This window comes from Protopterus annectens, chromosome 9.part0, assembly GCF_019279795.1.
Source record: "Protopterus annectens isolate FY-2018-M chromosome 9.part0, PAN1.0, whole genome shotgun sequence".
Taxonomy (NCBI): domain Eukaryota; kingdom Metazoa; phylum Chordata; order Ceratodontiformes; family Protopteridae; genus Protopterus; species Protopterus annectens.
In genome coordinates this window covers 825,771,513-825,786,722 of record NC_056743.1, presented here as the reverse complement: position 1 = coordinate 825,786,722, position 15,210 = coordinate 825,771,513, and the positions used below count along the sequence as shown (strand labels likewise).

The 15,210-nt window shown below is 38.2% G+C and overlaps 1 protein-coding gene across 2 annotated transcripts in view; it reads right to left on the bottom strand.

Moving 5' to 3' along the window:
* Positions 1-15,210, bottom strand: part of MCOLN1 (mucolipin TRP cation channel 1) — a 640,674-nt gene that overhangs the window by 365,436 nt on the left and 260,028 nt on the right. For both annotated transcript variants that reach the window (XM_044083494.1, XM_044083493.1), the window contains exon 5: positions 4,241-4,316. In XM_044083494.1, the coding sequence (XP_043939429.1) occupies positions 4,241-4,316 (76 nt within the window). The remainder of the gene's footprint in view (positions 1-4,240; positions 4,317-15,210) is intronic.

The window sequence follows — 15,210 nt, the reverse complement described above, 5'->3', positions numbered from 1 at the left end:
AACAAGTATTCAGTATTTGGATGTAGAAATAACATTAAGTAATGAAACCTTTGAAACAAGTGTTTATAGAAAGCCAACATATGTGAATTCCTTTTTGCATTTTAATAGTGCCCACCCTTTATATACTAAAAAGAACTTAGTAAAAGGACAGTTCGTAAGGGGGTCAAGAATGACAAGCAATGATAATAAATTTGTAATAGAATGTGATTTGTTGGAAAAAATGTTTTTAGAGAGAGAATATCCATTAGAGTTTATTAAAAACTTAAGGGTGGAAGTGGAAAGAGGAAGAAATAATAGGTTTGAACCTATTCTTGATTAGAGTAACGAAGAGAACAGTAGCAGAGAAAAGAAAAATGAAAAATTCCAGCAATCATTGATTCTTGAATACAATTTATTGAATAAAAACGGTGTTCCATAGAGAATGGGAGAGATTTAGGGCCCTCACTGACTTGGATGGGTTACCTGAACATACACCTAGAGTGGTATTTAAGAATACTACTAGTATAAAGGGATTGTTGGAAAATAATATTAATACTTGTAAAAAAATGGAAAAAAGAGCTAGAACTAAAACCGGAACTTATAAATGTGGTAAATGTAGACAATGCGAGTACATTGTTAATAGAGAAAAAATATTTTTGGAAAGTAGGGAAAGATGGTTAAATAGTAAGGGGTACCATAACTGTGAATCCAAGGGGCTCGTGTATTTGGCTAAATGTATGGAATGTCCATCATTTTATGTAGGAAAGACTGAAAGAACACTAAAGAGATGAATATATGAACACATGTATGATGTTAAGAAAGAGAAAGAAACAAATGCAATTTTTAGGCATTCTAGGACATGTGTTGGATCAAAATTTCAATTTTTTGTTTTAGATCAAGTAAAATGGGACATTAGAGGGGGCCCCTGGGAAGAAATAATAGCCTACAAGGAATTATGGTGGCAGGTGACCCTCGAAGCAAACAAGGCACCTGGTTTGAATGAATACATTTCCATTTTACCCCTACTAAAAATGAGATCTGCTAAAATATGAAATTTAAGGTGTTATTACTTGCTATTGCCAGCAGAGGTCACTACTGTCTACATAAAATACAAGTATTAATTAATATATTTAACTAACATATTTTTTTTAAATTATTTTAAATGCCTGATATTATATATATAACATATATTTTTTTAAAAATTATTTAATAAGATTATTTATTGTAAAGAATTTATACATTTTGTATTTATTTATATATGAAAATGTATATGGCAATTTTATGACATTTTAAATGAAACTAAAAATGGAGAGCATACTAAATAATTAATTAGCTTGAAGGTTGATTTGTAGGTTCATAACAGTGTTAGGAGTTTGATTGGTCATTATGTTTTTAAACTGATATAAAAGATTAATTAAAAATGATTGATTTATCTGATGAAGTCCATTCAGGACGAAAACGCTTGTATTGGGAAGGCGTTCATTTTATCTGTTCGTGCTTGGTGCAACAATTTGTGTTCTAAATAAATTTGGAAGTGTTTTCAGCCTACACTGTTCTCCGCTTTCAGTCGTTTGTGGAGTTTGGTTAGCAGGATATCGCTTTTTCTTGGTTTAGTTACTACCACCTACAGCACCAGTCCTTTTTTCTGGTCTTCATCGTGATCAACAGGTAGAACACCAAGCTATCTACAACAGAGTGAAAACACCTGCCAGCCTACTTTGAACCTCAGCAGTAACAAAGCTTCCCCTTAATTTAGGTTGGAAATCCAGTTAGCAACACATGTAAAGGTGCAAATGCAGGACTAAGCCACAGCCTTTCAGAGAGCCACCTTAGAAACATTTCCGAAGGAGGACCGACAAGTAACACACCTCTGATAGTTTAGGTCCTTATTTAACCCAGTAAAAGTTTGTCAACAGTGCTGAAGCAAAAGGAGATGCAGTTTGCCAACTACCTGGAAATGTTGCTTTTCAATGGGTTTACTTATTTTATATGGAACAAGGAAATAAAGAACACCTCTGTTAAGCAGGCTATTTGCTCTACCAGTGTAAACCGTAACTCCAAGGTTGAAACAAGAGAATTACCTCTCACCTTAATTTTGCAAATGGGATAAGAAATGACAATTGAAATGTTTGATTAAGGGCAACAGCAGCCATTATCTTATGCATAAACTAAGGATTAACTAGTCAAAGACACTCTGGGATGCAATCACAACCCAAATATAACTACATTACTTATTCTGGCATACTATGTTAAGCTGCCCCTCAATTAGTAGGCTGCTACTTCCAGTAATGTGAAGTTCATCTGATATCATGCAGACGCTACGGCTTTAGAGTGAGCACGGCTTAAGCTGGATGTAAATAAAGGTAATCTCCAAAGAAAACACTTCATGAACACTTACATCCCAGCTAAGATATCTGTGCACCAAGTGCTCATAGAAGGACAAAAAGGATCACTACACCAAACAGCTCAGCGTGAAATAATGATATGCAAAGCTGGCTATCCTGTGGTTCAGTGTTGCATGCCTGAGTTTGAGGACCACAACTATACTCACCAAAGATCAATGAATAGACATATATCGGTTGCCAAGTATAAAGCATTTCTAAACTGGGACCATTACCTTTCAAACACAGTAAACAGCTCTCTACAAATGAATGCCTGTAACTCTGACTGACATTATGAAAGAAGTGATTGCAGCCAGCAGAAAAGACAAAAGGTGCTGGCCTAAGGTAGCTTTGGAGAAAGTTTTTAAAACAAAATTAACATCCTACTTTAGGACACAACCCTTCATACAGAACATTTGGAAGTGTTGAATGTTTTACTAAAGATAACTTCCCGGCAGATTGTGCAGATAACATTAACTGTTGGGTTAATTTTGTTGTCTGACAACATCTCCATTCTGGGTTGAAAGTCTCATGAAATTTACATGGAACTGTTCTGGACCCATTGCCCATAAAACGCACGTAGACTACACCCCTAGGATCACAAGCAACTGAGTAGCTTCACACTGAAATTTTAATGGGAATGCTTTCATTTTTACTGTCACTCTTTCTATTTCACATCACCTTTGAAAGACACAGCATTTTCAAACAAAATGAACCTGGTAAAACGGAATTAAGGCGATGAGCTGTCAATAAGATCATTCTGCAGTCCTGTATTTGATTCCTACTTGCCTAGTATGCAAGTCAGAGCAAGTCATTAACTACACAAGGTTCTTGGGTTACCTCTGAAGAGAGGCACTTGAATCTTGGGAGATATTACCAAGTTAACAAATTCATAAAATACAATAAAATAAAAAAACAAAAACAAATGCATACCAAAATATTCAAGCCCCACTGCAGGCCATATAGGCTGTGGTAAAAAGGCTCTGTTTAAGCAATATGGTCTTTTGTGACAGATGCATTTGTCAAAATGAGGAAAGACCTCATTACTGGCTAATTTGCATGTCTATGAATTGCAGTTAACTACTGTGAAGTGCAGATCAGCACTTCCTGGGATATTTTACAAGGTGGACTATTCTTTGTAGACTATGTATAATTATGATCAATATGCAATTTAAAATATTTTCTTTTTATATCTACTTTAGTTATTTCATATGTTGCTTGTATTACTTAAATACTCATTATAATATTTGTTATGTTAAAGTGCTGGAGCTTTTCTCCTCAGGACTCTGCTGAAAAGAGTCACTGATGGAACCAGTCAGACTATCCCTATTAACAAATGTAATAAACAAATAAATAAATATCTTCTGCAGTTTCCCAAAGATCACTTCTTGGTCCTCCTCTATCATTTTATGGATGAACTGTCATACTTTGCAGTCCTACACATTTAATCCAGTAGACCACATTATTCCACTCTGCACTTTTCTGTGCCAGACACTGACAAAATAAATAAATGAATCTACAGCCGAACTCTGACGAAATTCAAATGTGGTCAGCTGAATCTGATCTAAATCAAATGCCAAAAGATCTCTACCATCAAAACCAAAATCTGTAAACATTCCTAAAACCAGCGGATTTACTCCAATGCCTCCACAAACAGAAACACAAAGACTAAAATGTAATGACACTGCTACTATTCTAACTCTGAAAATACAGTAATTACACTTCAATGACAGGACACAACCAAAGTAGTACACATCTGTGCACATAATCCTATTAAATGTCTATACATAAAAATGAATTCTACTGCAAACACCGGAAAAAAAAGTGGCATTACATGCTGCAATATTAATTAAAAAAATAACATAAAAAGTATCAATTACTTATGAAATTTCAGAGTGAAGTTTCTGTAGTTTGTGTCCAAATATGGTGTCTCCTGGGGTTCCACACCAATACAATCTAAAGAGAAGACATACAAACATAAAAAAGTCAGCCTGTACATAACTATCAAACCAAATAAATTTTCAAGAAACACAAGATGTCTATTTGCTGTGATGATTTTTTTTACTGAAAAGATTGCTACAGCTGAACCCTCACATTGAGACTGTAGCAAACACAGACTTTAGACTTTGCTAAATAACTGGTTACAGAAAACATACAGTTCCTTACCCAAAGTAATCCACAAACTTGCAGTTTACAATGCCTCCCAAACAAGTAAGATATTAATCCACAAAATTTACCCCTCAGTTTTTTGTTGGAAAATATACGTATACATTATATATATATATATATATATATATATATATAGATATATATATATATATATACACACACACACACACACACACCTTTAGCTTCTGCATCAGTTAGAGATCAAGAGACTGAAAAAGTGCTAAGGAAAGAAGATACGGGACCATCACATTCAATGTAACAAAAGGAACTGGAAATTCTTGTGCTATAGTCAGAAGTTGCTAAACTACTACTGTCAAAGAATTCAAAATGTTTAGGAGGCACCACAAAAAAAGGGCAGGGATGAACTACTTTGAACTGATCCAGTGGAGGTGGGGAGCACTGCAAGCAGCCAGCAACCAGAAGAGCACATCTACTAAAGCTGCATTCCAGTGCTTTTCTGTTTAGCTTGCTAATGTTTTTTCCCTGTTCTTTAAGTCTGCCCCCACTAAGGAATTAAGCTAAAAGTTTCTGAAATTCTAATCAGAGGACTTGAGCTCCAATGCTGACTTTATGTTAGAGCACAATGGCACTAAATATACAGACCCAACTGATATTGCCAACTTCCTGGCAGACAGGTTCGGTGCTAACTTTACCCCCTCTCAACCCCTAAAGAGCCCATCTCTATACCGGAAGAATGCAAAGTTCCTGTAATCACGGCTGCACAGGTAAAAACCACACTCTCCAAAACCAAGAACACAGCATCCATGGGACCAGACAACATATACAATGCTGCTTTCTACATGAACTGGAACCCCACCTAAGTACCATGATCAATCATAGCCTCACCTCAGGCTTTGTGCCTGCTGAATGATGCACAGTGACGGTTATCCCACTCCACAAGTGGGGAGCCACCACGGACCCCGGGAACTACCACCCCATTAGCCTGACGAGCCTGATCTGCAAGGCCATGGAACGTATCATCATGGAACTTACAAAGACATTGGTTATCTCCAAACTCTGGACCCCACCCAGTTCGGGTTTGTAAAAGGCAGATCATGTCTCCTAAACCTGATAGACTTCTTTGAAGCAGTCACCAAAGTCGTAGACGAGGAAAAGGTGGTTCACACAGCCTATCTAGATCTTGCCAAGGCTTTCAACACCATCCCCCACTCTGGAATTATAGATAAACTCACTAAACTAGGTATAAATCTCTATGTCACAAGATGGGTTGTGAACTGGCTCACCGACAGAACGCACACTGTGAAAGTAGCAGACTCCAAATCCGACTTCAGACCAGTGACAAGTGGAGTACCACAGGCTTCAGTCCTGGGTCCTCCTGTTTGGTAACTACTTCTCTGAAGTACAGGCCAACACAGAAGGTCTTTGGCTAACGAAGTTCGCAAATGACTGCAAACTAGTAGCCATAATCGAAACCCCTAACGATGTGGACATCCGACAAAAGGGCCTCACTGAGACAGATGCCTGGTGTCAAAGCCATGGCCTCAAGCTCAATGCCAAAAAGTGCACTGTCATCCCCTTTGGTAAAAGCTCTGCACCCATGAACTACAACATAGGCGGCAGTATACTTAACACCGAAAGTGTGATAAGAGACCTTGGGACACAGGTGGACAGTAGTCTCTCCTCTGATAATCACATCACCACAGTAGTCATGAAATCCTTCTACGTGGCACACCTCATCACAAAAGGTTTCTCATCCAGAAAAAAAGAGGTCATTGTTCCCCTCTACTCATAGCTCCTTTTGGTATGTACCTCACAAGACATCCACAACAACTGGAAAGGCCGCAGACATAACTCAGAAAGTGGATTACCGGCCTCAAACAGATGCCCTACGCAGACCATCTCAAAAAACTCCAGCATTACTCCATTGCTCATCACCTACTCAGAGAAGATCTCTGCCTAACATACAAAGCTATGTCAAACCCAGAGCTGTTGGACATGCTCCACTTAAAGAAATCCCAATCCCTCCGAGCTACATGCTCTAGGGACCTAAATCTTCTCACCACAATAAACAGAACATGCCGGAGGGATAGATTCCTGTCCCAGAGACTTTCCATACTCTGGAATGAACTACCTACCTATATCAAACAAAGCTCCTCATTAGCACTCTTCAAGAAAAATCTTGATGATTGGATGGGAAATAGGAAATTCACCCCGGGGATCACTTCTGTGGCTCTGCTCGACATTGGCACAGGAAAATAATTTTCTTGGGTGGCAAAAGCCAGGGTTACCTGTCTGGATGGGCTTGTGTAGGCCCCAGGGCTGATAGCCTAGTACCTACCTATGAACCTATGTCACTGGATCCCTCTCTAACAAGTCTTCTAGATTTAGCACAGAGCTATATCCAACCCAAGGGCTTTTGTACACAAATAGAGTTGTGAACTATAAGCTTTTCATCAAAAGGGAATAAAAAGCTTTTTATTTAAATTCTGCTTAAATATTTTAATTTGCACATTTAGTGACCTGTGTGGTGATACTTTTTTTGTACTTCTCAGCTTTCTGTCAAGTGTTCAGCCCAAAAAAGCTTTATGTTTGTATTGTTTTAGTTTCTTCTGGAACCTTAGATGTGCAACTTCATCTGAAGTTGTGTGAAGATTGTGTATAACTGCAAGACTTTAGCATCATTTATACATTATACTGCACTACTAGTTCCATCACTAGAATCACATGTAAAAGGTAGCTTCTTTGTATTTTGAACCCAGTCTGGGGCCTCAGTATTGCAGCTTCTTTCACAGTTCTGGCAGGATTGTGGCTCTATTGCCAGATTTGAGCCTCATATAGTCATTTATTACTGATTAGTTTGATGCATTAGTCTATGGTAGGATTGCAGCAGTGGCACTATTGTGAATGCTGCTACAGGATTTGTACTTCAGCACTTTTTATAGCTGTATATACCTGCTTAAAGTTGCATTCCAGCACAGTTCTGTTTTCCCCGTTCTTTCAGTCTGCCCCCCCCCCCCCATACAGACACTTGAGTACATCTCCTTTACTACAAATTGTTTCATGCCAATTTTCCCAGAGCTCCCATCTGTTTGGCACCCTTACCACACTGTGAAGGGGTCCTGTGTTAATCCTGCTCCATCCTTAGTAGATAAGAGCTTTATTTTTATTGTTTTGCACTTCAGTTAACTGATAAGTGTACTACTGCCTTATTTTTGCTTTATTTGTTGAATCTGCCTTTAAATCATTCTGAGGGAAATTTTATACATGAAATTTACTTTTTGGACATTTGTGTCTATACAAGGCACTACTAACCTGTTGATGCAACAGCATCAAGAAAGACTGCTTGCGAGTGAAATGCAAAACAACTTTAAACAAACCACCTTGACAAAGCAATTTTAACGATTAGGGGCCTCTGGAATGATTTAATGGGAAAATCAACCTGAGGCATACTTAACTGGACTATATGAAGAGAAACATAGTTGATCTCTCTGAATGTGTGTCTCCGACAGGTATGTGTCTTGCACTGAGCAGCATTCTATATTCACCAAGGTTGATGCCACAGTATGAACAAATGATGACACCTGTCTCCCATAGGCTTCCGAATACTGGCTAGAACTTAATCCACCCCCTTAGAGCTTTTCTTATGTAATGCCAAACTGACGAACCCACTGAAATAGCAAATAAAACCCAAAGAAACCTAAAGGTGTTACTGCTGAAGGCGTGGAGCCTAAACAAAAACTCCACACCTTACAAACTCTCCTCACTCTGGAGAATACAGAAATCTGTGCAGTTAATAAGACACGGTTTAAAATTGTAGTAAGTAACCTGGTAGTGCAAGGCACCAGTGCCTTCTACACATTTAGAACATCAACTGCACACACTGGGACAAAAGCTAGAGTTCTCAATCTATATTACAACAAGCATACCACTACATTGGTTACACAAGACAATGCCCTGGAATTTATCCATGTACAAATCACAGCAAAGTCCCAGACAATATCCTAGCAAGATATTGGTTCCATAGCTCACACCTCTAGACCTACTGCAGACAGTCACTATAAACCAAATACACTATTCATGGGATACTTTAACAACCCCTCTAAAGACTGGGAAACACACACTACTTCATACCGACAGGCACAACGATCCTTGTACTTTATTAACAGGAATATTCCTGAGCATATAGTGCGCACACCCCCAGGGGTTCAAACATACTCATACTAGACCTGATATTCACCTGTATGGGAGAAAAGTGCACCCCCCCCCCCCATGTCACATCCTCACTGGTGAGGTCAGACCACAAAGCTGTTTCCTTCAACATAAAATTGGTAACCCCAGCAAACCCTGTAACAGTTAGGAACTATTCCAAAGCAAACTACATCCTGTAATTCAATGTCCCTCCCATACCAGAGTTCACAGCAACCTATGTGCAATTCATAGAAACCCTGTACAACCATGTAAATACTTGTTTAGAAGCTGCTGCACCTATTAGAAGTAAGCCCAAAACAAAGTAAAAATAAACCACACTGGTGAAATCTTAACCTTAACAGGGTATATAACAAAAGGAAAAAAGTCATGAGTAAAATCAGGAAGAGCAACTCCCATAATAATAACTTCCTGTTTAATTACAGATCGTAAGAAGACTAATCAAGTCCAAAAAAGGCCAATGCTGCAAGACACGTTTGGAAAGAAACAAACATGTGAACTCGACAAACAGAATTTCAGAACAGATACTGAGCAGAATATCAGGGATAAAGGAAAAGTGGAGTAATTATACTAAGTAGCTCCAATAGTGACAGAAGAGAGGAGAAAAAGACAGCAGTAAAGGGATATTAACAAGGAAGGAGGATTACAATGGCATGGATTTACACTCTACCGAAAACTGAACTTAAGAAAATTTTGTGAGAAATAATCAGCTTTCAGCAAGGATTATTATTTATATGAGGGGACTAGAATTTCATTTGCAACAGTGAGGACGTAAATTTCACAAGACAGTAGATTTCTGAAGAAATTTATGAAAATATTTGGCATGGAAGATGTGAATTCAGTATTGGGAATCTGGAAAGAATTTACGTTATTCCCCAAGGTACAATAACTCTAAATATCAAACAGTCTAACCCTCAATTACAAATCGCTGAAATTTTGATTTACTTCTTGGATATCAACTGCTCAAAAAAACTTTGTATTATTGTCATTTATATACCTCCTGGAAATAATATAATCATCCTAGAAAATTTTCTTTCTTGGCTCTCCTTTACCATAAGTCATGAAACTATTATACTTGGAGACATGAACATTGACTGGGCTTCCATTTCCTCCATACATTCATCTCCCAGCATAAATTTGTTTGACTTCATGCAACTTATCTCCACCCCCACCAGGTGCAACAACAAAACAAATGAAGACAGAATTTTAGACTGGATTCTTAGTCACTAACCCCTCCAAATACACTATTTCAGGCACCATGCCCAACTCTATTAGCAACCATCTCCCAGCCTATGCTGTCCATGCCTACTGCTCTATTAATAAAGTCCACAATACTAAAATTGTCCAAAATCTTTCAAAATTTAACCCCATAACTTTCAACAATATCCTAAAAAGTATTACCGGCACAGTGGTGCAGAGGTAGCATTGTCACCTCACAGCAAGATGTTTTCCAGTTCGATTCTCATCTGGGGTTCCTTCTGTATGGACTCTGCATGTCCTCCCTGTGTTTGTGTAGGTTTCCTCCGAGTGCACCAGTTTCCTCCCACGTTACAAAGACGTGTCTGGAGCATTTCTCCCCGGGCCTCCACTGAAAATTCCTTGTTCCAAGTTGGACTTTGCCAGTAAACAAATGCTAAATAAATAAAATAAATAAATAAAGCGAACTGGAACAGTCTCAAACTCTCCCATTAGATGATGCTCTCCTTAATTTCAATGACATCTTTCTAAATATCTTGCACAGTCTCGTTCCCTCTTGAAGCAAAAGAGTTGAAATAAATCATGTCCCTTGGTTAATGAGATCCACCAAAGAACTAATGACTCTCAGAGATGAAGTCTGGAAAACCTGGCTTAAATCTAAAAACCCATCAGACCTCATTTACTATAAACAGCTCTGAAATCAAGCTAAAAAGTTCATTTCTAATGACAAATAGCAATACTTCTACAACCAGCAATCAAATAGGAAAAATAACCCAAAATGTTCTGATCTTCCATAAATAATCTCCCACATCCTGGCACTAAACCTAACCCCTGCCCACACCCTGATATGCCCCCACAACAAACAGCCAGTATTTTTAACACCTACTTTATAGGCACCATTGCCAAGATTACTGCTTCCTTCTCCATTCCTCTCCCAACTACATCATCCCACTCACCCTCACAGCACTCCAGTACCCCCACTAATACATCACAAATCTTAGATCATACCTCCCCAAACACTAACACCCTAGCCTCAATTTCATTACAACAGTCTCTGTATCCACAGTTCAACTTCTCTCCCATCCCTACCTCCATCAAAAATCTACAGTCAAAATTAAAACCAGGTTCAAACTCAGCCGATAAAATCCCCACCAAATTCCTTAATATCAGTGCTGACACTGTGGCCTACCCCATTAGCATTCTAATCAATAGATCAATTCTTGAATCTTATGTTCCCTGCCTTTGGAAAAAAACAATCATCCTCCCTCTTCACAAAGGTGGCCCCTCAACTGATGTCTCTAGTCCTCTGGATTGATTTCATTCCTAGACATAGTCAACAAAGCTAAGGATTCAGGACACATTGTCTCTGCCCTATTCTTGGATCTGTCAAAATCATTTGACACCATCTCTCACCCTATCCTCTTATCTCAGCTATCGAATATAGGATTATTTCCCCAGGCAGTCAACTTGGTTTCAAAGCTCTTTCTCAAACAGAGAGCACGCTGTAAAGTGGTACAATTCCATTTCCTCCTTTCTTATTAACCCCACAGGAGTCCCACCAAGGTTCCATCTTAGGCTCTTCTGCTCTTTAACATTTTCATTAACAATCTCCACTTGGCTATCCTACAGGGCTCCCTTGTCCAATATGCAGATGATGCAACCATAGTCTGCTATGCACCAAATGCTACAATTCTTTACTAAGATACCCAGGCAGAGTTTTCCTCTGTGGAAACTTGGCTTCACACTAACCATCTTTCTCTTAACTCACAAAAAACTAAACTTATGATTTTCACACCCGAAAAACACTCCCATATAAATAAACCCGACCTCAGCATTTATTCTCTCAACACTACAAAAATTCAATTAGTGGCCCACACCAAATTGTTAGGAGTAATAATAAATGAAACCCTCAAATTTGATTTACACATTCAAAATAATACATCTAAGACCCATAAAAAGCTAGGTCTGCTCTATCAACATATTAAATGCCTCTCCCTCCCATCCAAACTAACTTTAGCACAAGCATTCCTGTTGCCTTCCCTAACTTATGGTGCGCCACTGTTCATCAATCTGCATTCTTCCCTACAATTAAAATTAGAAACATGCTACAATAAGATGGCTATATTACCTAAAGACGATACAAACACATCAAACCAAGCTTCATAAAGGGCCATTTAAACTTTAAGCCATCATTATAAAGTGTTTATAACAGCTAAAATAATGGCAAAGGTGTTGCCAAAACTGACATATGAATCAGTGTGGTTTTTGTGACAACATTAATAGAGCAATGATGATCCAGAAGGAAGCAGGATGCAAGAAAATTCCTTTTTTGTTGGTGGATTTTGATGCAGAGAAAGGATTTGACAGAGTAAGCTGGGATTTTATGAATATGGCACTGGAAGCATTTGCATTCCCTGATACAATAACAAGGTTAATTAGAAGGATACATGAAGGATCAGAGGGAATTAAAGTAGGAGGATTCTTCTCAGATAAGCTTTATTATTTGTTTTACATTTAGCACCACTGGCAAAGAAAATAAGGGACTCAGAAATACAAGAATATAATTGGTACTGTAATCAAGGAAAGTTGGCTTTATTCACATATGATATTATTTTGTACCTGATAAAGCTAGAAAAGGACATCTCAGTGCTGAGAAACATTTTGAGACAGTTTCAAGTCTTTTTAGGATATAAAATTAATGAAGACAAACAAAAGCTGTAGCTGTAAGTTATGTACCTACACATAAATTGGTTCAGCAATACCCATAATTATGGGGACATAAGATGAAGTATTTAAAAGTATGGATTAAAAGACCTCTACTATGGCAGCTAACGATATGTGGGAAGAGACTAAAAAGATAATACAAAAATTGAAAAACTGAAAACTCTTATTTATGGACATGGATAGTTTAATATAAGCAGTGTCCCTTTAGTTTCGTACACTGGTCTGGCATACTTTTGTCAACCCGAGAAGTTGTATATTGTAATTAATAAAGAATTGAAGGAATTTATCTAGGAGGGAAAGAGGGCAAGAGTTAAGTGGCATAAGTTGATCCAATAGAATAAGGTGGCTTAGGTTTACCTGACAAAGATATATTTTAGGGCTGCACATTTAAGGGTCATATACATAACACAAGCAGAAGGTTATAATTCAAAATGGAAAGGGATGATGAAGAATCAAGGGGGGAATTATAAGAGAGAGAGAGAGAGTGTGGGATTTTGGATGCAGAACTTTAAGAAGAATATCAGCTATACAGAACATTATACTCATAAAGTAGCAGAAAGTATTCTAAGAACTAAATCAGTATATGAGAATACTGAAAGGAGATTTTGCCAATAAGGTGAATGCAATAAGGATATCAAAAATAGACAAGAGGGGACTGGAATTTACTGCAAAAACTTGGCAAAGGAATCAAGATATTGGGAAGAAATAACTCCAGCAGGAAAGGTAATAGATTGTGATGAGGCCAAGAGGACATTTGGATTGCAGGCTACAGACTGCCTTCCCTACCAGGGCTTGATCTCAAACTATAAGCAAACAGAAAGGGATAGGGATATTTTAAGTGAAAGACCTGCTCCGGTACAGTTTTTAGCTGAATCTAGAACAGAAACAGCTGTTAAAAAATGGATAATTAGTACGGATATAAAATGTTGTATGACAACTAGAAGGATCAATCAATCACAGGATGTCAGAAAAGACTGGGAAGAGAGACTGGAAAAGCAACTTACAAGAAAATAATGGAAGACATGCATGACTCCCAAGCATGGAACCAAGTCAAGGAGGTTTAAGATCTTTGAAAGTGTTTGCATAGGTATTTTTATATCCCAAGCAGACTTGAAAGAATTTTTCCTCATGTAGATAGCAAATGTTAGAGGTGTGATGGAGAGCAAAAGGTAACTTGAGAATATGTTTTGCGGTTTGTAATAAGTTAGCAGATTTTAAAAATTTCCCACAGATCAGAAACATTGGGTGAGCAAATGGCTGTAAGGAAATTATTCTTTTCAACTTGGAAACAGGATCTGAATTGCCTAGACATAGCAAGACCTTAAGTTTAATTCTGTTGGCTGCCAAAAAAAAAAAATACTAAAAATAGAAATCAAAGTTTACACCAATTGTATCGGAGGTACTGAATATTATAAAAGAACTGGAAAAGGGAAGGAGCAAATCACATCGAAGTAAATGGAAATTGTAGAAACAATACATGCATAATAATGTTCAGGAGGAGAAGTGAGGGTTAAGAGAAGGCAGGAATTCAGCATTTTTTTATAATGTTGGACTGACTACAGTAGCAAAGAAAGTACAGTTGTATAAAATCTTACCATAACAGTACATGTCCTTTCCTTTACTGGTGCAGTATTCTTAACCTCTGGGATTCCCTGCCTCGGCAGCCCAACATAAGGCCCACATACAAAACCGTACTGTTGCTTTAAAGTATGCCGTATTGTCACATGTAAGCTCCTCGCATAGCTTAAGGCATAAAGGTGACATCCAGACTACCATCCTCAAAACCGATAGGTCCACAAGGAACACCAGTCCAAGGAAAACCAACAGGTAACCAGTACATCCAGGAGGAAAATGGACCAGGGGGAGGAGGAAGGTAGTGAATACTGCACCAGTGAAGGAAAAGACTAGGACAGTGCCAAAGCTTAAGAAGGAACTTGGGAGGGGAAAGACAAGCAGAGCCCTCTAGATATCCATGAAGGACAGCCCTAACAAAATCACCTGTAGCTCTGGAGATTTCTTCCAACTTTTAGTGTTTCATAAAAGTATGCACAGAAGTCCAGGTAGCTACTTCAAGAGTACAGTTAGCATCCATAACCTTGAGAAAAGTACCAGAAGAGGACACAGCTTTAGTAGAATGAGCTTTAACAGAAGAAGGAAGTGCTCTTACCATGAAAAGTATAACAAAAAATAGTCTTTGAACTCTGAGAAGAAATAGTTTGCTTGGATACAGCTATACTTAGGGACCTAGGATGGAAGGAAACAAACAACTGTTCAGATTTTCTAACAGACAGTCTTATCAAAATAAAGTCCGAGTTGTCTATGCACATCCAAAGTATGCAACACCCTCTTACTGGCAGACTACGGGGAGGGGAAAAGAGTAGGCTTATTAAGTGGCAACTCATTAACCATCTTGGGCATAAAAGATGGAAAAGTACAGGAGGACACCTTGTCCTTATGAAATACCAAAAAAGGAAGACAAGCCATAAGGGCTTGAATCACACAACTGTCTGGCAGAAGTAAGGGCCAACAAAAGAACAGTCTTCCAAGAGCAATACTGCAAGGAATATGAAGCAGCAGGCTCAAAAGGAGCCTT